Below are 21,104 nucleotides of genomic sequence, written 5' to 3'. Positions count from 1 at the left end.
TGGCAATTTGGCACCGGCAGTACCGAAAGTGTTACCCAAGAACGATTTTTGGGCGTCCTCGAGGGGAAGTCACAAATCAAGGCTCAGGATCCGGAGCCAATTTTAGTACAAAAGCCTCCCAGACCCACCAACCGACCCTTTCTCTTGTAGCAGAGTCACTTCAATTGAATCGCTTCGACGGATTGTAGACTGATCGTCGAGCAGCGTTGAGTAAGAGAAACTTCCAGAGAGGTGCAAAGTTGTCACACAGACACACTCTGTACCTCGGTATCATGAAATATGTAGCGGGAGCATATGTGGTTATAAAAGACCTGATACCTTCGATCAACTCACTTGACGGCCGGTTTATCTGTGCATACCTGCCAGAATCATGTAGACCCATGACAAACATAAGAAGTATGTTTTGGAGGTCTATGCAAATGCCGGTGCTGGTCTCTGTGTTGTGGAATTGACCACAGTGCCTGCACTCGAGTCTAGTATCTACAGTTACCCGATCGCCGTTCAGGTGGCTATCCTGTATTCCTGCTCATTTAGGGCACAATACTGAATATTCAATGCTGAGTAAAAACTACACACCACCACTAGACCACGCCAGGTCAAAGTTGGCGAACATCGGCAAGGTCGACAGATTTACTACCACATTGCATTTTAAGCGGATTGGACTGCAGATTCTGACATTTTATTTACCACGGGCATGAGGCGCAAGCCGCGCAACAAGCCGATCGCCCGGGAACTCGATGCAGCAGCAATGCAGAGACATGGGAAAGGATCAGCGACCGTTGCGACCGGGGTCGTTGGAGTCGCCAGCAGTCGAGTTTCAGTTCCGAACGTGATTGCCTAGTACCTAACTACCTACAGTATGAGCATTTATTGTTGTGACGTAACCTCGACTTGATCTTTGGGAATGTGAATCTTCTCGAGACCGGCCGAGAATCTCTCACTACATACTTACATAGCACTACTACTACTGTCGGATCTGGTGGGTGGAATCTCTTCGCTACTACCAAGGGACCTTGAGTTTTTCAAACTTTGGACCAAGCAAGCATTCCCACATGCCGATCGTTACTAAAGTCAGTGGCTGATCTTCAACCAAACCTTGCGATGCCAAGTCAACCTGGTCCCTCATTGATTGGATGTGCTAGAGTAAACGAGGGGTCGAGGAGCAGTACACCGACTGCACGCTGAAAGAGAAGTCACATTCTACGATCCCACGCCTCTACTGCAATGAGTAGAATCCACGCGTTTCTGGCACTCTGTGAGACTTGTCGCACCTGGCGGACAAGCCACAAATCAAACAGCGGGTCACGAGAATATGGTTTCGATCGGTATCCAACTCCAGGCCTACCGTTCTCGTTGACCTCGGTATCGCCTATCGGCATGGAACTTAATTTGACACAATAGAGGCGTGTAGGAGCCTGAAGAAAGAGAGGAACGTACCATCAATAGTTCGTGCCTCGCTGGCAGGGACGGTAGTAGCGACACAATATTACTGTAAATCTTGACTTAAGCTTCCATGTATGCAAATGAGCCTCTTCTCCAGACGCGACACCGCCGAGCATGTGAAAGAATGAGCTCCCGTAAGGTGAACCCATATGAGAATACTTGATCCAATCCCATTTCCTCATGAGGGCCAATGTACACCAACTAGATGAGCAAAGAAATTCTGTCGGGGAGGCTCTGACCGGTGGTCCGAGTTGTCTGGTGCGCTCAACTTGAGTGGTGTTGATTTGTTGTCAGCAACAGCTGTCAATTCCGGATGAAACTGTACCAATCTCATCTTGGCTTCCTTATAATGACCAGAGGCTCCTAGCAGGGTAGCTTAGGAAATGCAATGAAACTCTGCGTGAAACATGTTGGCAAAGACAGGTCCGACTCGGTCAGCACTTGGCTCTCCTGCCGCCATGAGACTCAAATTTTCGTAGGGCCTATTGGGGCATCACTCGGGTGGTGGCTCAATGGATGTCATCTATGCTCTGAAATAACGGAATGCATCGATTTGTATCGGGCTGAAAATGTGGCACGTTGGGGATCCAGTATGACGCCGAGTCGTACGTCGTCTCAACAGTGGATCTAGTGCCTCCAGTCTTGTCCGAAGAGTCGGGCAGGTATTCAATTCCTTTCTGGTCGTTCGCAAGACGGACGGTAGCATGCAGGTGACTTGACGCCGAATAGGGAAACCTAGACTGCTGTGACGGGCAGAGATCGACGGGTCGATGTTTGATATGGCGGTGTTGCATACGTCGGAATAAAATGTTTTCAGTGTATTGCCTGAGCGTGGCGATGGCGAATTTCATCTATTGACTTGCAGTCCTTGTGTTTTGCCTCCGCAATTTGGTCACTCTTATACTCGAGGTTGAGCTTCGTTCGGTCGACAACTATGCGACTCCGCAGACCGCAAGGCCGATGGATGATTAAATTACGATCGCCCATACAGCCGATTACCACGAGAGCGGGCGAGACCGCGCCTCTGACCAGGCACTTGGGGGATGATCGACAGCGGCGGTACGATACGATTACGGGTCTTCAGTCTCTGCCTCTCTCTGACACTCGGTCCAGGCTGAAAGCCCGTTACGTGCCAGCAGTTCCACCTGAGACTTTTCCTTCCTTCTTTCTCCTCGTATTACCACTTCTGCAGCCTTTCTTTTTTTTTTCCCTTCCTTGCCCTTTCCTTTCCCCTCCTTCCTTTCTGAACCCTCGATTGATTCTTGATTTCTTCTCCTGAATCCTCGACATTCCTTTGAGTCGACCATATTCGGGGTCTCCGTCTTCTCAATCCTCGCCCCTCCCTTTTCCTATCCTTCCTCGCCCCTTCCAGCCTGGTCCCAGTCCTTGGCCTCATCCCGCCAAGCTGACTCGGACCTGGGTTTCGGGCTCTTTCGTCCATGCCACGCTCATCCGCTGCGGGCAGGAAGAACCAGAGCAATCGGCACGACAATGGTCTCGTCGGTCCCGGCAAGAAAGTAACCAAGCAAAAGTCCAGTGGTCAACTCAACGGGTCCCCCGGTAGCGGCACCGCGATCAGCTCCGCCGTCTCGACCGCGCCTTTCGATCTCTCCTCGTCTCGTTCCACCAGTGACTCGGCAATTACCTCGTCAATCGCCACCTCCTCCGGTACAGATGGGATCAAGTCGAACGGCAATGGGCTGGGAACTGTAAACGGATCCAAAGGCGCGGACATGGCATGCACCGAAGCAAATGGCGCCACGCCGCCCACCAGCGGCACGGCAGGCTCAGCATCTCGGGGCATCCTGAAGCGGTCGGGCTCCAGTTCTTCGATCAATCCGTTGCAACTGGCGTCGACCATTCTCAAGTCGTGCCCCATGTATGACACCATCGCCATTCTGATCTTCTTGTTGCAACTCCCGCCGATGGTCCTGACCTGTGTTCAATTCTTGTTCGCCTCTTTGACCTTCATGCCGCCCAGTGGCAGTGCCGCGGGCTCTCTATCCTCCAACTTCGACATCTTCCAGGGCCCCGCGGGTACGCCCTCCATGGGCACGATGATTGCAATGGACGGGTTCTGCCTTCTCTTCTGGGGACTCTTCATGTGGACCTGGGCTCAGAACTTCGCCATTGATCTGGCTCATGTTCAAGTCGCCATCACATTGGGTGGTGGTGGCTCTGGGAAGAATGGTGGAGTGAACGCTTTCTGTGTAGGCATTGTTCTACTGCTGCACATTGTCCGCAGTAATGGTATCCAAGAATTCGTGACCGCACATTTGGTCTCCGCCAAACTAGTCAGTCCTGATTTTCTGTCGCACTACACCAATATCCTGCCCGCCGAATTCCGTCGATCCGAAACTCAATCATCGCCAAGCTGGCTGCGCAGTCTGCTTGCTGTCCATATTCTGGCACAAGCCGGTACTGCAATGGCCAGACGGGCCATGGCCAAGAACCGATCGCCGGCGCCCGCGCGGACTGGCAAGCGTGGGGACCCGGAAGCTTCTGCTGGCTCCCAGGCCCAAGCCGACTCCGCTCTCGAATCCGCCGCGAGTCTGTCCTCCTCGTTCTTGGGCCCCGATGGTCAGCTGTTGAAGGATAGTAAAGACCGATTAACTTCAGCCAAAAAACGTCGAAGACAAGCCAATCAAGTTCGAAGCCGCCAGCCGTTCTGGTCGGCTCTTGCCAGTATCAAGGTCACAATTATGCGGGAATATGAGAACACGCGGGTGTTGTCGAAAACGGCGCGGGGGTTGACGGACGATGATACTCAAGTATCTGTGCATGATGAAGGCTTGGTGTGGATTACCGACGTGGACAGTTCCTCTATTAAATTCGCCGCCGGAGAACTCGGTGAGGCTGTGGGAGATACGGATCACCTGAAGTCAGAAGCTGATCCGTTCTACGTGTGCGTCAACGGTGCATTGTGGGCGACGGCCACGATCTCCAAGGTGACCGAGTCGTCCAAGGGCTCCGGCTCTGATCAGTGGAAGGGCGAGATATCTGGACTTGCGCCAAACTGTGCTTACACATGCTCCTTTGTGCGGAGCGATACCAACGAGGAAATCTGTGCCATGAGTGTCAAAACTCCTGTCACGACCGACATGGAACAAGGTCAGATCACGCTCTTGTCTTGGAGGCTGGAGAACCGGCCTTGGTATTCTTCTTTCATCATTCTAACCAGATCATACAGCAGTTGCCTCAGTCACACCGTCGCCGCAGCCGACTTATCGACCGTCATCTCCGACGACCACACTGAAGAATTCCGTTATCAATGCTGAAGCAAAATTAAATGAAAAGCGCTCCCGACTGAGAAAGGCGAAGAACGACCACAGAGTCACTATCTCGAAGATTCGAAAAGAATTAGACAATTACACTCATCGACTTCAAAGTGGAACCGACGAGAATCGCCAAAAGCAACGCTCACTGCAACTCGAGCGCAATATTCGGCAAACCGAGGAAGCTACTGCCGTTCTGGAGGGTCAACTCGACAGCATGGAGAACGTCCCGGAGGAGGAGCTGGAAGAATGGGCTGCACGAAAGGCCGAATTCGATCGGCAACTCGAGCTTTTCAATAAAACCAAGGAGGAGATCGCCGAAGCGCGCCTTTCCTCGGCGCAAGAGGTAGCGGCTTTGGAGCAGGAGTTGAACATGGTTGTCCAGAAGCGAGAGCGTCTCCAGAGTCGCCGCCTTCGGGTCAATGAGCAGTACGATCGTATCATTTCGGCTAATGCTCAGGGGTTGAACGAGCGAGAGCGCCGTGCCGCGGAACAGTTTGCCCGAGAGCAAGATCACGCCAAGATGGAGGCCAATTTCCATGAGCAGTTTGCAAGTATCAGCCAGGCCGTTCAAGACTATCAGCTGAGAACCAGCCAACTTTGGCAGCAAGCTTCGACAATCGAGCAATCCATTCAGCAGCAGCAGCAGCAGATGCTGTTGGACTCTGGTCCCCTGACTCCCGAGGGAAATCTGCCCGGAACCAATCCGATGATGGAAGTCTCGACAACTTCTGCACCCACGGCTCGGGCTCTACTGGGCCTTACTTTTCCACCACTAAAGTCAAGTCCGCTACAGAACTCGTCGTCTCCCGACCACACATCCTCGTCGCATCCAACTAGCCCGACACACGACTCCAACTTCACGCCTCAGTTTCCCATCACTTCTCCGCCTGTCAATATGAATGGGGCCGCCTCTTTCTTCGGCACTGATCTCAACCACCGACACCGCTCGTTCTCCAATCGCTCTGCTCGCAGCAGTCAGTATGGGTCGGACTTTTTCGAAGCGCATCGCCTACCTGCGCTTCAAGTCGAGCTGTCTGACATCTTTGCCGACAAGCAGCAGCGCTTTGGTGCGGACATGCCTGCCTCGTTTCCACACGGCGGCCGTCCAGTCTTTAGCCCATTCCAACGGGCCGCAAGTCGCGTGAGTGGAGCTGGTAGTGGCAGCGGCAGCGGAAGTGGTAGCGGCGGTAGCGGAAGTGGAAGCGGTAGTCCCCGGTCGACACGCGAGTAAGATGGTCGCAGGCTCCGTCTGCTTCTCGAAAAAGGTCCATCTGGTTGTTCGCGCATGGTGGGTCTTTGGCCGCGCTCTCGGTCTTTCACACCGATTCCCGCCCCGGATGCTGGTGCCGGGCAACCTTTGCAACATTCGAGATTTAAATTCGCCCTCGTCGACTTGGACACTTTGCTCTCTCTTTCCACAATCTCTGCCGACGGTATCATTGTCGCGTAGGGGTTGGTTCCGCGCTCAAACTTCTTTAGCATTCTAGTCGTTCGTTGTGACGTGATGAGGCTTGTACAGGCCGGTCCGAGGAGACGTCAACCTTCACTCCTGTAACTAGTGACTAAAAAACCAAAACGCTTGTTCTCCAATCGGTCCGTTGCGGCAGCTCGCTTGTTCTATTTGTAAGACTTTTTAGCTTTTCTGTCGAAAACGTTTGAAGCCGGTGTGGCTGTCAGGAAGATTGGCAATAACATAATAGTTAATCAAGTCAACGACGACAACACGTGAGTACCTAGTCTAACAGCGGTCGTGGGTCGGGGTCAGTCACAAGGCACATAGATAATATATACTCTGTCCAGGAAGGACTTTTTCAAGGAGAGGGTATATGTATTGATGATTGGACAATTTATGGTAAAATCCGGTAGACCGAATTTCCATGACCAATTGTAATAAGTATATGTACATGCGATGAAGATCCAGTTTGCCTATTCTACAACTTCCCACACGTAGAAATCCCGTCCTCGTCAATCATATCAGGATTTGGGTCCAACAATCAAATCTCATGACCCATCTTCCAGAACTTGGTATTCGCATAGGTCAAACACAAATGCTCGGGTGAATGCGCACTATGCGAATGTGTGACAGGACTTTCTATCGTCCGTACCACCGTGCCCAAGACGACCGAATGATCGTGCACGTCGAGGATGTTCTGGTGTAGTGTGCATTCTAAAACGAATGGGAAATCCGAGACTTGATGGCTTGAGTCGGAGCCGCGGCGCCTCAGCAAGGGTAGAGGCCGCTCGCTATGCTCATGTGTGCTCAGCGGCGAGAATTCAAAATCCCCGTGGCCACTCAGTATCGATGCAAGAGTGGTATTGCCTTTGGAAAAGTCTCTGGCTAGCGTTGCGGTAGCCGGACTAGAAGCGAGTAAATGGACGAGGAACCGGCCTGACTTGATCAATGCATTGAGGGTTTCGGAGGGACGCTTGACATTGAATGATATTACGGGTTCCGGGTGAAGTGTGACGGTGTTGAAGGAGGAGACGGTCATTCCTCGGAAGGAGGTCGTCTCGGAGGGACTGGTGGTGGGATCGGTAGCGGTAATGATGGCTACGGGGTAAGGAACCTGGCGCATGAGCAGCCGAACTTGAGTAGAGGTTGATATTGTGGGGGAAGATGCGACGGGTTGTGATCTTGAGGCTAATTGAGGGTTGTTCTGCTTGTGGTGGGCATCTTGTTCTTCGTTTGTGTGGCGGCTTTCTTGTTTGTAGGTGGAGGCTGTCGCATTGCTAATGGGTCGCTGTGAACATGAGGTAGAGCGCGGGATTGGGACGATGCTCGACAGAAATGACGGTGCTGTGCGATTGTGTATATTGTATGTCGGCACATGAAGATTATTGCCTGATAAGCATTGTCAATTCAGTAGTGTCTATAAGCAATGTGTCATGTCATGATACTCACCTCCGAGACTGTGCCGAGCCGCAGCTCGCATCAAAGGCAGCGTCATGCTGCCGGCCTCGATTGACCCGACACCAGGAGATAGTTAGCCCTCAAGACGTAAGACAAAAGATGCAGGTTCTGATCTCGTGATCGCCTTGGAGCTACGACCTGTGAGCGGCTTGCAAGACTTGGAAAAGTCGTCAAAGGTATGTTCACAATCACCATACATTTCAAATTGGCACCACCTCCCCGAAAAGAAAACCGCCCCGACAGTCCGTCGCCGGTCGCTTACATAACCGGCGATCATCCGGACGGGACATGCCAAAAGTTTCTCTTCGTCGGCACTCACGAGCCTTTGGGTCTAAGGGAACAGCTTCAACTCCGCATTCTCTGCACTTGCCATTCACACGTTCCTCAAGGGTGCAATCGCCTCACCACTCCTTGCCGGGTAAACACACACGCACCTCCAGTCGACTCAGTCATTTCTCAAAGGCCTCAGGGCACCCTCCATCACAAACATGTCGATGCACACTTCCCTTCGTCGCTCCGCGACCACGATATCCAGCTCAACCTCCAGCTTCCTCCCCACTCAATCACCGTCTTTCCAAATCAAATCCACAACCTTCATCTGCTCCCAGTGCCGTCACGCCACGCTCCTCCGCCGTCCCAAGCGGCCATACACCTTCACCCAACTCGTGACTCTCTCCGACGGCAGCGCCTTCACCCACCGCACCACTTCTCCCGCCCCCGTTTACCGGGCAACTCGTGATACCCGCAACTCGCTCCTCTGGAACCCTTCCAGCAGCAAGCTGATGAACGTGGAGGAGGACGAGGCGGGTCGATTGGCGGCTTTCCGTGCGCGTTTCGGTCGTAGCTGGGACGCTAGTGCCCCTGTGACGGAGGAGGCCGCGTCAACTGGAGATGCAACCCAGGATGCTGCCGCCAAAAAGGCGGAGAAGGAGGCCGCGGAGGCGCAGGCCAAGGCTGATCAGGAGGAAGAGGATAATTTGTTGGATTTGATCAGTTCCTTTGGCCAGGATGAGCCTCAGGTCTCGGGAAAGAAGAAGAAATACTGATACTAGGGCTCGTGAGCTGCCGAGTGAACGAACAGACAACGCTCAGAGGGCTGTGAGGCTTGAGACTATACTTCCGTTGCATTTTGTTTGATTATTGACTGTGGCATTACCTGGTCTGCCTACATTGTATGATAAAGTGTGTGAAAATAAAATGCCGAATTGGGCTGCACATCATGGACTTTTTTTTTTTCAAATCTTATCAAGATTTTACACTTCACGGTGTCATTGCGAGAGCAAAACTCGTTGAACCTCCGAGCCTCGACAAACATTCGGGCAATACTTGACTGAACTGACCAGTCATGAGACGATGTGCCTGTACTTTGGCAGCCACGGAAACCCCATCTAGCTCTTGACAACCTTAAATCTAATCAAGTCGGATGAACATTTGTTTAACGATATGTCGTTACAAGCATCCGGCTGTTTGGAAAAATGGTCCTTGCGGAGGGTATGAATGTATCGTTCGACTGGCTGAGTAGTGTACCGCAGGAATATGATTCAGGAGGTAAAGGAGAGCACAAATACATGGGGGGGGACCCGCTCCGTTATGGGTGAGACAAAGACCGCATCCGATTAACCTATCTTGCGCTGCGCAGAATGACTTGGTATAGAAGTGTTCAGAAAACAAAATGGTCTCCGCATCACTCCGCTTCGCTCGCACCTTCGGCTTGTGCCCCAGATTCAGGTCGTGACGTCGTGGGCTCGTTGAGAACCTGCTCTTCTCCGGGTTGACCACCTTCGGACTGGGGCACATAATACGGGAGGCCATCTTCTCCTGCATCGAGTCGCAACAAGAACGTTTCCCAGAGCTCGATCAACTGGAAACAAATTTCTAGTCAGTGACATGCTCGGAAACTTCACAACGAGCTCCTTGCGAATTCTTACCTCCTTTTGTGCTTCCACAGCACTCTCCAAGAAGGTCTCGACGCCGGATTTGAAATCCTCCACCTTCTCCTTTTCGAATCGCTGCAGCTCGTTTCGCATCAATCGGCCCATGTCTTCGAACAGCAGCCGAGTCTGGTGAACCTTACGCTCCGCGTCCGCAACATCGGCATTTGCTTGATTCAGCCGGTCTTGCTGGGACTTGCCTTGACGGAGGAGCTTTTCCTGAGTATTTTTGCGCTTCTGAAGATCTGACTCTGCAGCATGCCAGGTGTGGAAGGCCTTTTGTCGCTGAGTGAAGGCGGTCTTGACGCTGCCTATTAATCTGATATATTCATCAATTGTGATACCCAGGGTCAAGACGTCCTGCTGAGCCTGACGCTCATAGAGCTCCTTGATTCGGAACTGAAGCTCGGAAAGCCCATCGAGGGGAGATGCCAACGCGGGAGAAAGCTCAACCGCCGCCAAGGCGTGTAAAGAGCTAGAAAAATCTCCCGCGGCCTCTGAAAGACCCTTGCGCTGCGCAACAACCGTGTCCATCGATTTCAGAAGGGCTTTGAGCTGGGTCTCCAATGCGTCGAGATAAACCTTCCGGTCGTGGAACCACTGTCCAAACGAGAAAATTAAGTAAGATTTCGCCAGGTTTTTGCTCGCCAGTTGTCACTTACATCGTCATGCTCAACAAACTTGCCTCCTCCGCCCACTGAGATACCAAAGCCCTTGAACATGCCCTTGTTCTGTCCCAGATCGGGCTCGCGGTTCTCCTTGTTCTTGATGTCTACATTGAAAGCCTCACTTTCCAGGAAAATCTTCAAGTCACCATCGTGTTGGAGAATCGGGTGCGCGGCGATCTTGTTCAGCATGCGCTCGAGTGCCGCTCTTCGCGACTCGACAAAATTTGTGTCGAAGCGACCCACGGCTTGTTTCTCGGGAGGAGGCGCGACGACAACACCAGGGTTGTTATTGTGCAATGAATTGTACAGCCACAGGAAGTCGCGATATCGACGACTCACAGCAAATTCCGGCTGACGGTAGGCTTTCGAAGTAGTCTGGTCAGTTGTATGCAATCAGTAGGGCATTCTTGATCTTCGTCATCATTTTCAATTCACTCTCGCAAGGCACCCGTACCTTGGTCCGGACTTGATAAACGATGTGGCTGCTTGTAAGATCCCCAACTTTGTGGGGATCTCCAACAGTGATGTCAAATGAGGGTTTCGCTGCCTGTTCAACGCTCATGCTTGGTTGCGTCTGTCTCTTCGGCCCTTCAACGTCCGCCGGAGGCTGGACAGGCGGGGGCCCTCGGAAGCCTGATCCATCCTCCTCGAGGTCTACCGAGTCAGCGAGGCCGGTCGCGCCGGGGATCTGGGCAAACGTGGAGGATGACTGGGGGCCCCGAATTGCGAGCGACTCTTTCAATGGAGGGGCCGGGGCCTCCTCGGCCGCAGGGGCTGTGAGGTCGGCAGTCGATTCTCCCAGAGGACCGAGAGGGTCAACGGTGTCATCAACAGCTTCTAGTCGCGTTGCATGCGCGCTGATTTTCCGCGTGCCCCGTACAGGGCGCCTTCCAGGTGTCCGAACTTCCGCGCTCCCGGCCGAGGGTGGTGCGGGCTGAGCGGGAGCTGCAGAGAGCGAGAATCAGTAGCGGTTAGTGAGGGGTTGTAGCAATTGGCAACAACTGGGACCACGACTCACTCTTATCCTGATTTTCTGGCTTCGATTCGGCTTGTCGGGTGGGAGAGTGTGATGGCTCATCTGGATCGTTGTCAGCGCACAATTCATGAAGCTGTGGTACCAATGACTGCCTACCGCCCCACGGGGAATCTCCAGTATCGAGGTCCATTGTTGGCGCAAATGTGTAAACAAAATAAGATCAATGGGTATCAAGGTGCAGGAGGACAGATAATGTTGTGCATGTGCGGTGCACTCGTTACTTGAGAGTCGAGAGATTCGGTGGAAAGCAGGCAGCTAAGTACTGACGACGGAGGTGGAGTGGAGGATGAATGATGATGATCTGCGCCGCGCTCTTAGTCACTCACGGGATGCCGCCCGCCCAGCTCGAGGGAACCTGCCCAAAGTAGTACTACACGTACACTCGTACACAGTAAACGCCCTACCTTAGTACTTCCTTCCAATCCACTTCAACTCAGGGCTGGTTGTAGCTCACAAGAAGGCTTACACATTAGCAAACTTGAAGCTGCAGAATCCGCTCGCCAACTTGCACATTACGAACGTGTCAATTGTTACCTTTGTGCAGCTAGAGTTACCGGCAATAAAACATCAAGACTCGGCAATTACAGAGCTGCCGCTTGTTATTGTTTATCTTCAATACGGTATACCCAAGTCAACATCGCAGAGTTCCGTCAATGACCAGTGATCCAGCTTGGTGAGCAACCGCGATGAATCCTTTTCCCGCTTGATGCATTGATGGCCCCATCTCCTGCCTGAAAAGGTCGTTATCACCATCTAAAGAGTTTCTGGATCTACTTGACCCATGGAAGGCCCAATTTGTGCATCTCGACAGCCAGCTGGAAGAGATAGTCGAGACTCTCACACTGAGTCTTAGCCTTGGCGACATTGTCGCCCCAAACATAGCTAGAAAGAAGTCAGTTCATCCCGAGCTGAGGACAAAAATGATCAGTGTCGGGGGTCTCTCTCACATTCCATGCCTCCGAACAAGGACGGCGTAGGTGTCCGGATACTTGTTCATGGCCGCCTCCAGGCCACTGGTCAAATCCTCCTCGAATGCAGTGTTCTCAATGATGGGAATTCGGAGGGTGTCGTGATACCCAAGCATGCCCTTGCCCTTGCCACGAGGAATGCCCTTGATCTGCTCAATGGTGCTAATCTCGAAGCAGGCATCGGGTCCCTTCTCACGCTCCACCAAGAGGGTCACCAGGACAGCCCATTGAGAGTGAGTGTGAATACAGCAACCGGCACCATGTTCAAAAGCTGTCAGGAAGAGCGGAGTGCAGGCGGATGGGTTCAGCTTCAAAGGACGGCGAATGTAGTTGCGTTCCTCGGCCGGGTACTTTTTGGTGGGCCATTGAAGGACGAAGATATTCTCCGACTTCATAAGCTCCTTCTGGACTCCAGAGGGTGCAATGAAGATATGATCACCGTGGCGGATCGAGGTCTATCTGGTCATCAACATCCCGAGTCTTCTTTTCCGCTACCCCGCGGAGAGCGACCGTGAGTGACTTACACCACCACCCGTGCCTGTGACCCAGCCCCAATTGTAGAATTTGCGGCACAATTCCGGAATCAAGTTCGCGGGGTGCTCCGGGTCATCGGATTGAACGAGGTAATCATTGTTGGAGGTCGCAGCTGCGACAGCGTTGTCATGTGTGGTGGCCATGGTGGGCTGTATGGCTGCAATATCTGAGTTAGCGGGCACTCGGGGAGTACAACAATGCAACGCGCTCTGGTCAACTTGAAACGAGCGAAAAGACGAGCTAATTTCAAGAATCCTCGGCTGTATTGCTGGCGTCAGGAAAGGTTTATGGAAACTCACATCTGACTGTCCAGAATTCAAGGATCGTAGCGTAGCGAAGATCTAGTCAAGATTGCGAATCGGCCACACGCAATATTTCGCTGCTGCATGAGCATCCCGGGAGAAACTTCGTATCCACCAGCCCGATTGTTCGTTATCGGCTCTTAATCTTATCTTTTATCAAGTTTCTTGCTTCTTTCTGCTCGAAGCGGGGAAGAATCAACAGCTCCACCAAACAGCAATTTGAATCCAATTAGTTCATGCGTAGTTGTCTATGCGCTAATTCCCGTCGAAGAGACAGGCCGAGGACTTCCACGCAAAGGTACACCAGAACACAATTGCGCCTATCGTAGTATGCTAAGGCTGCCAAGATTACAAACCATGAAACCACTCAGAATACCCCCTGGCCATGAGAATCATCATGTCAACATAGGACGCGCCGTCTGATCGGCAGGTAAGAGGAGGTCTCCTCGCGTTCTCACTTGCGATCATCGAAAGTAATCGAAGGAGCATTACGGTACCCACGGCTACGCTAGTCCCAAAGGGGTAGCTACCCATGAAGAGGCCACCTGGACCTTCGCCAGTAGCAGACCGCGTTGTTGTATATAACCACCGCCTTTGATTACCTTCTCTCTTTCTCCCGGTCAGGTCGTCTTCTTCTAGCCTTCCTGCCCCCTCATCCTGCTCAATTGATTGTGCTGTGCGCTCTCTCCTCCCCCACTTTATCTGCTCCAAGTTTCATCATGCGTTTTAATACTGCCGTCACGGCTCTGGCCACCTCGGCCACCCTCATGGGCTATGCTCATGCCGAGGAGGTCGAGGCGAAGCCCGATTCCACCACTGTGATCGAGAAGCCCACCTTCACTGTACGTCCAGACTAACGCATACCGTATAATGCACTTGCGTCTCGGAGGATGTCGCTAACGTCCTTTACGTCGCTTTAGCCCTCCGCTCTCAAGGCTCCCTTCCTGGAGCAATTCACCGACGACTGGGAGTCCCGTTGGAAGCTTTCGCATGCGAAGAAAGATGATCCCAAGTCCGACGAAGACTGGGCCTTTGTCGGCGAGTGGGCGGTCGAGGAGCCCACTGTCTTCAAGGGAATTGAGGGCGACAAGGGTCTTGTGGTCAAGAACGTGGCTGCGCATCACGCCATTTCGGCCAAGTTCCCCAAGAAGATTGATAACAAGGGCAAGACCCTGGTTGTCCAGTATGAGGTCAAGCCTCAGAACTCTCTGGTGTGCGGCGGTGCCTACCTTAAGCTCCTCCAGGAGAACAAGAAGCTCCACCAGGAGGAGTTCTCCAACGCCACTCCCTACGTGATCATGTTCGGTCCCGACAAGTGTGGTGCTACCAATAAGGTAAGACTTCCAAGGGCAATATTCTGCTTTTGGTCTACATTCCTCGCATCCGCTGGATGTCGCTGGTGCATGAGGCCTCGCTAACCCGTTTATCTTTGTCTTTTCTTTTCTAGGTTCACTTCATCTTCCGTCACAAGAACCCTAAGACCGGCGAGTATGAGGAGAAGCATCTCAAGACTCCCCCGGTTGCTCGCACCTCCAAGGTGACCTCCCTCTATACTCTGATCGTCAAGCCCGATCAGACTTTCGAGATTCTCGTCAATGGCGAGTCCGTCAAGGCCGGTAGCCTCTTGGAGGACTTCACTCCTCCCGTCAACCCCGAGAAGGAGATTGATGACCCCAAGGACAAGAAGCCCGCCACCTGGGTTGATGAGGCTCAGATCCCCGACCCCGAGGCGACCAAGCCTGCTGATTGGGACGAGGATGCGCCCTACGAGATCCCCGACGAGAATGCCGAGAAGCCGGAGGACTGGTTGGACGATGAGCCGACCAGCATTCCCGACCCAGAGGCCGAGAAGCCGGAGGACTGGGATGACGAGGAGGACGGCGACTGGCTTGCTCCCACTGTGCCCAACCCAAAGTGCTCCGAGGTCTCTGGCTGCGGCGTCTGGACCCCCCCCTGATCAAGAACCCGGCCTACAAGGGCAAGTGGTCCGCTCCCATGATCGACAACCCCGCCTATAAGGGTGTCTGGGCGCCCCGCAAGATCCCCAACCCTGCTTTCTTTGAGGACAAGACTCCCTCCAACTTGGAGCCCATGGGCGCTGTACGTGTTCCCTCCCGCCCCCTGGCCTTTTCTGTCTTGTACTAATTGTTCCTTGTTTCCCCCCCTATAGATTGGTTTCGAGATCTGGACCATGCAGAACGACATTCTGTTCGACAACATCTATATCGGTCACTCTGTCGAGGAAGCTGAACAACTACGCAAGGAGACTTTCGACGTCAAGTTCCCCATTGAAGAGGCTGAGGAGGAGGCCAGCAAGCCCAAGCCCGAGGACCCTGCCACTCAGGGAACCACGGTGAGCTTCAAGGAGGACCCCGTAACCTTTGTTCGCCAGAAGGTCGACCACTTCATCGGTCTGGCCAAGGAGGATCCCATCAATGCTGCTAAGACGGTCCCCGAGGTTGCTGGCGGCCTTGCTGCCCTCCTGTTCACCTCGATCCTCATCATCGTGGGCGCTATCGGCTCCAGCAGCCCTGCTCCTGCCCAGAAGAAGGGCAAGGCTCCCGTGACCGCTGTCAAGGAGAAGAAGGGCGAGGCCTCCAGCTCCTCTGCCGACACCGGCAAGGGTGGTGCTACCAAGCGCACCACCCGCTCCTCTGCGGAGTAAATCACGAGACCCTCTTTTTTTCCCCTCCAAGCGTGACCACCAAAGGGGGGCTTGACTATCGGTTCTCTCCTTCCTTTGCTCTGACTTCTACCCTGTTGTTGATTTCCTTCGCCTCTTCTTATTCCCCCTTGATCATGCCATCTGTGCACTTGAGCAATTGTAGTTCTATTTTTCTCAGGTAGTGTCTCCCCGGTTGAGTGAGACGATACCGCAAAAATTCAAGACCTGGTGAAATTGATCGTCTCTTGCATGGATGCTGCTATATGTAGATGTTGATTCGCATATCGATCGGATAATCTGCAGTCGTATAGGGAATAACATATCCCGTCAGCAAGACGACCCTACATTAGTACATGTAGGTCATCGCCATGGAAGTCCGCACGGACGCTCCAGAGAGGTCAGCCGCGAGGATGAAGATTCCTTCGAGGTTGATATGTGAAGCTTGTCACTGTAGTCGATGTTGACCTCCGTCGTATGTCTCTACATTTGCTTTTGTCCACCACAACCATTGCCATCTATACTGTGTATAATGTAGGTCCTCTGTAGTCTGGGCTCTATAGTGTAGACTGTAGACGAACGCGGTGGTCCCAAGCCTGCGCGGTCCCGTAGGGCGCGTTCTGTACCATTCCGGAGAGCCTCTCAGAGCGGGCAGCCTCGGCGATTCGAAAACGATCGTGAGAATCCTGATTGGTCTGTTTTGCCGAACAGTAAGGTAGTAGCTTATCTGCAAGCGCACTCTGTCGATTGTGATCTCGGCTCCCTGATATACGGGTACCTTAGTTCTGCCGGCAGAGTTAGGCATACCTCGTCGGGGTCCTATGATCACATACTCCTGTAACTGCCATTTAACTTTTCCATGAGTACCGAAGGGAGTGATATCGAACGATAGTCGTCTCTTTGACTGCCATGATCTGGTGCTCTTTCAATGATAGGTGAATTTCTTGGACAGATGACACGGAAGCCTGGACCATTGAAAAGGGACCTGAGGTGGAAGAGCCTCAGAGGTACCTTCAAGGCAATCAATCTCTCGCTCTCGGATGTTGGGGACGGTCTCCGCGGCGGTCAACCAGCCCCGTGGAGAGCGGGAAGAAGCGCGGTTGACCTCGGGCCTGGGGTAACCACCCTCTGTTCTCTGTTCTCCTCATTGGGGTTGCTCCATTTATTAAATCCGTCACACGTCGATGTCCAGACTCGCCGTTCTTTCTACTTCCTACCCTCCTCTGCCTCTCCCTCGCCACGTAATACCGCATCTTGGCCCAGTGCATCCTGCGCCTTGCTGCACTTCCCTTCACCTCCTCTTCTCACCCAATCGCACCCTGACCCCGTCTCCTGAACCATCCGGGTTCCTCTGAACTCGTCCATCTACCCCTCCCCATCATGGCCGCCCGTCGGTCCTTGTCGAGGACCATCCCCGCTCTCCGCTCCGCTCCCCGCACGCCAGTCACCACCCGAGTCGGCAGTGCTCGCTCTCTCAGCATCACATCCACCCCCGTATCGCGTCTGTCTTCTCAATCCCAGATTTCTACACCCGCGGCGATGTCTGCTGCCCGTCGACTACACGCCACGGCCAAACAGTTCACTCCGGCCACCACCTCGGCTGCGAGCACGGCCACGGAATATCCGACGGACCACACCCAGATCTCCAACCCGATCGATACCGCCAACTTCATCGACAATGAGTTTGTCAGCTCTCAGGCCACGACTTGGATCGACCTTCACGATCCAGCCACGAACAACCTTGTCACCCGTGTGCCCCAGAGCACCGATGAAGAGCTCAAGGCCGCCGTGCAATCCGCCGAGAAGGCCTTCCCGGCCTGGCGAGCAACGAGCATCATGGCCCGACAGCAGATCCTTTTCAAATTCACCAATCTGATTCGAGCAAACTGGGACCGCTTGGCTGCGTCGATCACTCTGGAGCAAGGTAAAACTTTTGCCGACGCCCGCGGTGATGTTCTTCGTGGGTTGCAGGTCGCCGAGACGGCCTGCGGTATCACTACCCAGATGACCGGCGAAGTGCTCGAGGTGGCCAAGGACATGGAGACTCGAAGCTATCGCGAGCCTCTCGGCGTGGTGGCCGCTATCTGCCCATTCAGTAAGTATTTGTGGAATTCCGGCTGATCACGATCACGAAAGTAGCTCCACACTGAGTGGTACTGTACCCGATGAGACCCCACTACTAACATCGTGATAAGACTTCCCCGCTATGATCCCGCTTTGGTGCATCCCGATCGCCACCGCGACTGGCAACTGTCTGGTCATGAAGCCCTCCGAACGGGACCCCGGTGCGGCTATGATTCTCGCTGAGCTGGCTCGCGAGGCGGGCTTCCCGCCCGGTGTGATCAACATTGTTCACGGGGCCGCCCGCACGGTCGACTTCATCCTGGATGAGCCGGCCATCAAGGCCATCAGCTTCGTGGGGAGCAATCGGGCAGGTGAGTATATCTACACCCGCGGTTCGGCCAATGGCAAGCGCGTGCAGGCCAATCTGGGCGCTAAGAACCACGCCGCGGTCCTGCCCGACTGCAACAAGAACCACGCCCTCAACGCCATTGTCGGCGCTGCCTTTGGCGCTGCCGGTCAGCGTTGCATGGCCCTGAGCACGGCCGTCATGGTCGGCGAGACCAAGGAATGGCTCCCTGAGATCGCCGAGCGGGCCAAGGCGCTGAATGTCAACGGTGGCTTTGAGGAGGGGGCCGATCTCGGCCCCGTCATCAGTCCCGAGAGCAAGAAGCGTATCGTGGACCTCATCGACAGCGCTGAGGCGGAGGGTGCGACCATCCTGCTGGATGGACGCAACTGCAAGCCGGAAAAGTATCCCAACGGTAATTTTGTAAGGACTGCCCCCAAAAGCTTCATGAGCCCACATCGAAATCTGGGCTAACTCTTTCTGCGTCTCCCTCTTAGGTCGGCCCAACCATCATCACCAATGTGACCCCCAACATGCGATGCTACAAGGAGGAAATCTTCGGACCGGTCCTCGTGTGCCTGAACGTCGAGACCCTCGATGACGCCATCAGCCTGATCAACGCCAACGAGTACGGCAACGGTGCCGCCATCTTCACCCGCTCGGGCTCCACCGCATCGAAGTTCCAAAAGGACATTGAAGCCGGCCAGCTGGGTATCAACGTCCCCATTCCCGTGCCACTGCCCATGTTCTCTTTCACCGGTAACAAGAAGAGTATTGCTGGTGGTGGTGCCAACACTTTCTACGGCAAGCCCGGCCTGCAATTTTATACTCAGCAGAAGACGGTGACTAGCTTCTGGAAGTCCGAGGATGCAATCAGCACCAAGGCTAGTGTTGTGATGCCTACTCATTCGTAAGGCAGCGGAGTAGGTGGTTTCCTGGAGAGCTCGGTAGTCGCATAAAATGAAGCGTGATTCTTGCCTTTACTCTGTGTTTCGTTGCGAGCTTTCATAGTTACGTAAAAAACTTTTGAGATGAGCAGTAAAAGATCGAGTAAGGCCAATTGACTGTTGAGACTACAGTCCTTCAATAGGTATGAGGTATGTGTGTATATTTGGATTGTTTCCTCTTTCGAGGTGAGCGTGATCGAAAACCTCTCGGTTTATATTCGAGATACGAGACTACCATAATACCTCAGCATGGGCCCAATCCCAAGTCCTTTTCAATCCTTGTGTTGATTTCTCCACTTCAAGCCTTGGGTCCTTCATACTTGTACACCAGTCGAGCCAGTTCGACCTTTTTGCCCTTGGTCACGGCCACCCGACGGGTGTGGCGGCGCTGTCCGTCAATGATTTCGAAACCCCAGATCTGCAGTGGGGATAGTTAGTGTATCCGGGTTATCACATGTCGCGCCCGCGAAAGGTGTCAAAGCCAAAAAAAAAAAAAAAAGAAAAGAAAAGAAAAGAAAAGAGAATAAAAAAAAAAGAGAAAAATAAATCATCCAGCACTGATGAACAATGTTTGGATTCCGAGGGAAAATCACCGTAGTCATCATCGTGATTTGATCTGAAAAGACAGCGACTGTGCGCAGGATACAATGCAAAAAGTAAAACTCACCTGCTCAGCAGTCCAACCATTCGCATCATTCACGACGAAGCTCTGCATCCACAATCCCTCGCCTTCACCAAACTCCGCGCCCTCCTCGTCCACAATGAATCCCTCCGCAGCAGAGCCATCCAGCAGAGTCTCTCCACGCAAGAACCGCTGGATCCGAGCATCGCTCTCGGCATCTCCGACCTGCGTCTGGAACTCAACCGCCGGCCGGACCTGGCCATCGTCCGCCTTGGAGCCGCGCAGGAAGCGAGACTTGCCGCGCAGACTGCCGAAGATGTTGTCGACGTGCTCGCGCTCTTGCCAGTCCAGTTGGCGATGTTCCTTGCTGCCTTGGATGCCACCGGTGATGACCTGGTCGATGTCGATGTGGTAGACTTGCGGGTTGGTCGAGTCCGCGTACTCGTTCACATGCAGGGTCACGGTGGCATAGGGGAGAGCTTTGCGGAGGAACCAGCTCATTCCTTGCTGGAGGGAAAAGGGACAACCATTAGAGCTATTGTTTTTTTTTTTTTTTTTTACTGTTTTTTTTCGGCCCCTGCCCCTGTGGGAGGAAGGCCACTTGTTTGTGATTGCTTACCAGAGATAGAATGGGGTCGGCAGGGTCGGACAGAGTTGAGTCCTGGGTTACACCGGAGAAAGTTAGTCCCTTGTCAAACGATTGATGTAGCAAGTGTCTTTCGTAGACATTCATCGCGGAGAGAGAGAGAGAGAGAGAGAGAGAGAGAGAGAGGAAGTAGAATGAATATTGTCCCCGTACCATCACCCAGGAGCCTTGGAGGTTCTTCATTGTGGTAGACGCAGGGGCAGCCATCTTTCACCGTTCGTATGGTATGAGTGAAGCTAAAGAGTAGTAGGAGTAGTATGCGGGGGAGGGGGAGAAGTGGAGAAAGCAAAGATGAAGAGCGGCGTAGTATATCTGTATCAAAGACTATATATGTAGGGGCGAGGTTGGCCGCAAAAGCAAGGAAGTCGCGGCGGGTCTGCGGGGATATAGCGTAGACGACAGTGGAAAACAAGAAGAAGGAAATCTCCAGGATGGCAAGAAGCAGGTACAACAAGGGTGAGTATATATACCTCTTGAACTGACCGTGACCGACGGTCTCAAATCAATGCGTGCGAGGGTAGCGTGGATCAGCTTGGGGGTTACGTTGTCCAGCGGTCCAGCATGTGGTTCCGTCTTTCCGAGGCTTGACACGTGCGTGACTGCGTTTGAGCTGACCCGAATTGGGAACTGGGGTTGTCCCAAAGGGGAAGTCGCGATGATGAGGTCTTGGCGTCGGTGGACTCTCGTGACTGCGGCCTGAGGTTCTCAAAGAGTTCCCAAGGAGAGCTTGGGGCTTTCAGCTTGGT

The 21,104-nt window shown here is 53.4% G+C and overlaps 8 protein-coding genes across 8 annotated transcripts; 4 read left to right on the top strand and 4 right to left on the bottom strand.

Moving 5' to 3' along the window:
* Nucleotides 1-2,882: 2,882 nt before the first annotated feature.
* N7539_001183 (uncharacterized protein) lies at nt 2,883-5,952 on the top strand (the record flags this gene model as incomplete). The annotated part of the gene is made up of 2 exons (XM_056930787.1): nt 2,883-4,554; nt 4,625-5,952. 2 exons carry the CDS (start codon nt 2,883-2,885, stop codon nt 5,950-5,952), a joined length of 3,000 nt encoding a protein of 999 aa, XP_056795080.1.
* Nucleotides 5,953-6,715: 763 nt separating this feature from the next.
* On the bottom strand, nt 6,716-7,669 carry N7539_001182 (flavin reductase family protein; the record flags this gene model as incomplete). The annotated part of the gene is made up of 2 exons (XM_056930786.1): nt 6,716-7,563; nt 7,624-7,669. The coding sequence occupies 2 exons, from the start codon at nt 7,667-7,669 to the stop codon at nt 6,716-6,718; spliced, it is 894 nt and encodes a 297-aa protein (XP_056795079.1).
* A 451-nt stretch (nt 7,670-8,120) lies between these two features.
* Nucleotides 8,121-8,678, top strand: N7539_001181 (mitochondrial 54S ribosomal protein bL31m; the record flags this gene model as incomplete). Its single annotated transcript, XM_056930785.1, has 1 exon — nt 8,121-8,678. One exon carries the CDS (start codon nt 8,121-8,123, stop codon nt 8,676-8,678), a length of 558 nt encoding a protein of 185 aa, XP_056795078.1.
* Nucleotides 8,679-9,316: 638 nt separating this feature from the next.
* On the bottom strand, nt 9,317-11,397 carry N7539_001180 (sorting nexin 1; the record flags this gene model as incomplete). The annotated part of the gene is made up of 6 exons (XM_056930784.1): nt 9,317-9,493; nt 9,561-10,163; nt 10,226-10,606; nt 10,686-11,176; nt 11,250-11,309; nt 11,364-11,397. The coding sequence occupies 6 exons, from the start codon at nt 11,395-11,397 to the stop codon at nt 9,317-9,319; spliced, it is 1,746 nt and encodes a 581-aa protein (XP_056795077.1).
* Nucleotides 11,398-12,037: 640 nt separating this feature from the next.
* mde1 (methylthioribulose 1-phosphate dehydratase MDE1) lies at nt 12,038-12,912 on the bottom strand (the record flags this gene model as incomplete). The annotated part of the gene is made up of 3 exons (XM_056930783.1): nt 12,038-12,149; nt 12,215-12,690; nt 12,760-12,912. 3 exons carry the CDS (start codon nt 12,910-12,912, stop codon nt 12,038-12,040), a joined length of 741 nt encoding a protein of 246 aa, XP_056795076.1.
* An 878-nt stretch (nt 12,913-13,790) lies between these two features.
* clxA (calnexin) lies at nt 13,791-15,736 on the top strand (the record flags this gene model as incomplete). Its single annotated transcript, XM_056930782.1, has 5 exons — nt 13,791-13,913; nt 13,992-14,405; nt 14,519-15,010; nt 15,034-15,171; nt 15,242-15,736. The coding sequence occupies 5 exons, from the start codon at nt 13,791-13,793 to the stop codon at nt 15,734-15,736; spliced, it is 1,662 nt and encodes a 553-aa protein (XP_056795075.1).
* Nucleotides 15,737-17,113: 1,377 nt separating this feature from the next.
* N7539_001177 (CoA-acylating methylmalonate-semialdehyde dehydrogenase) lies at nt 17,114-19,057 on the top strand (the record flags this gene model as incomplete). Its single annotated transcript, XM_056930781.1, has 3 exons — nt 17,114-17,828; nt 17,929-18,566; nt 18,641-19,057. 3 exons carry the CDS (start codon nt 17,114-17,116, stop codon nt 19,055-19,057), a joined length of 1,770 nt encoding a protein of 589 aa, XP_056795074.1.
* Nucleotides 19,058-19,388: 331 nt separating this feature from the next.
* On the bottom strand, nt 19,389-20,565 carry N7539_001176 (uncharacterized protein; the record flags this gene model as incomplete). The annotated part of the gene is made up of 3 exons (XM_056930780.1): nt 19,389-19,508; nt 19,758-20,219; nt 20,332-20,565. 3 exons carry the CDS (start codon nt 20,563-20,565, stop codon nt 19,389-19,391), a joined length of 816 nt encoding a protein of 271 aa, XP_056795073.1.
* Between the last annotated feature and the right edge of the window lie 539 nt (nt 20,566-21,104).

The sequence above is a fragment of the Penicillium diatomitis genome (genome assembly GCF_028827545.1).
Source record: "Penicillium diatomitis strain IBT 30728 chromosome Unknown utg000001l_segment0_segment0, whole genome shotgun sequence".
NCBI classification, from domain to species: domain Eukaryota; kingdom Fungi; phylum Ascomycota; class Eurotiomycetes; order Eurotiales; family Aspergillaceae; genus Penicillium; species Penicillium diatomitis.
Note: the sequence above shows the minus strand (reverse complement) of the source record. Positions and strands in the feature narration are given on the sequence as shown.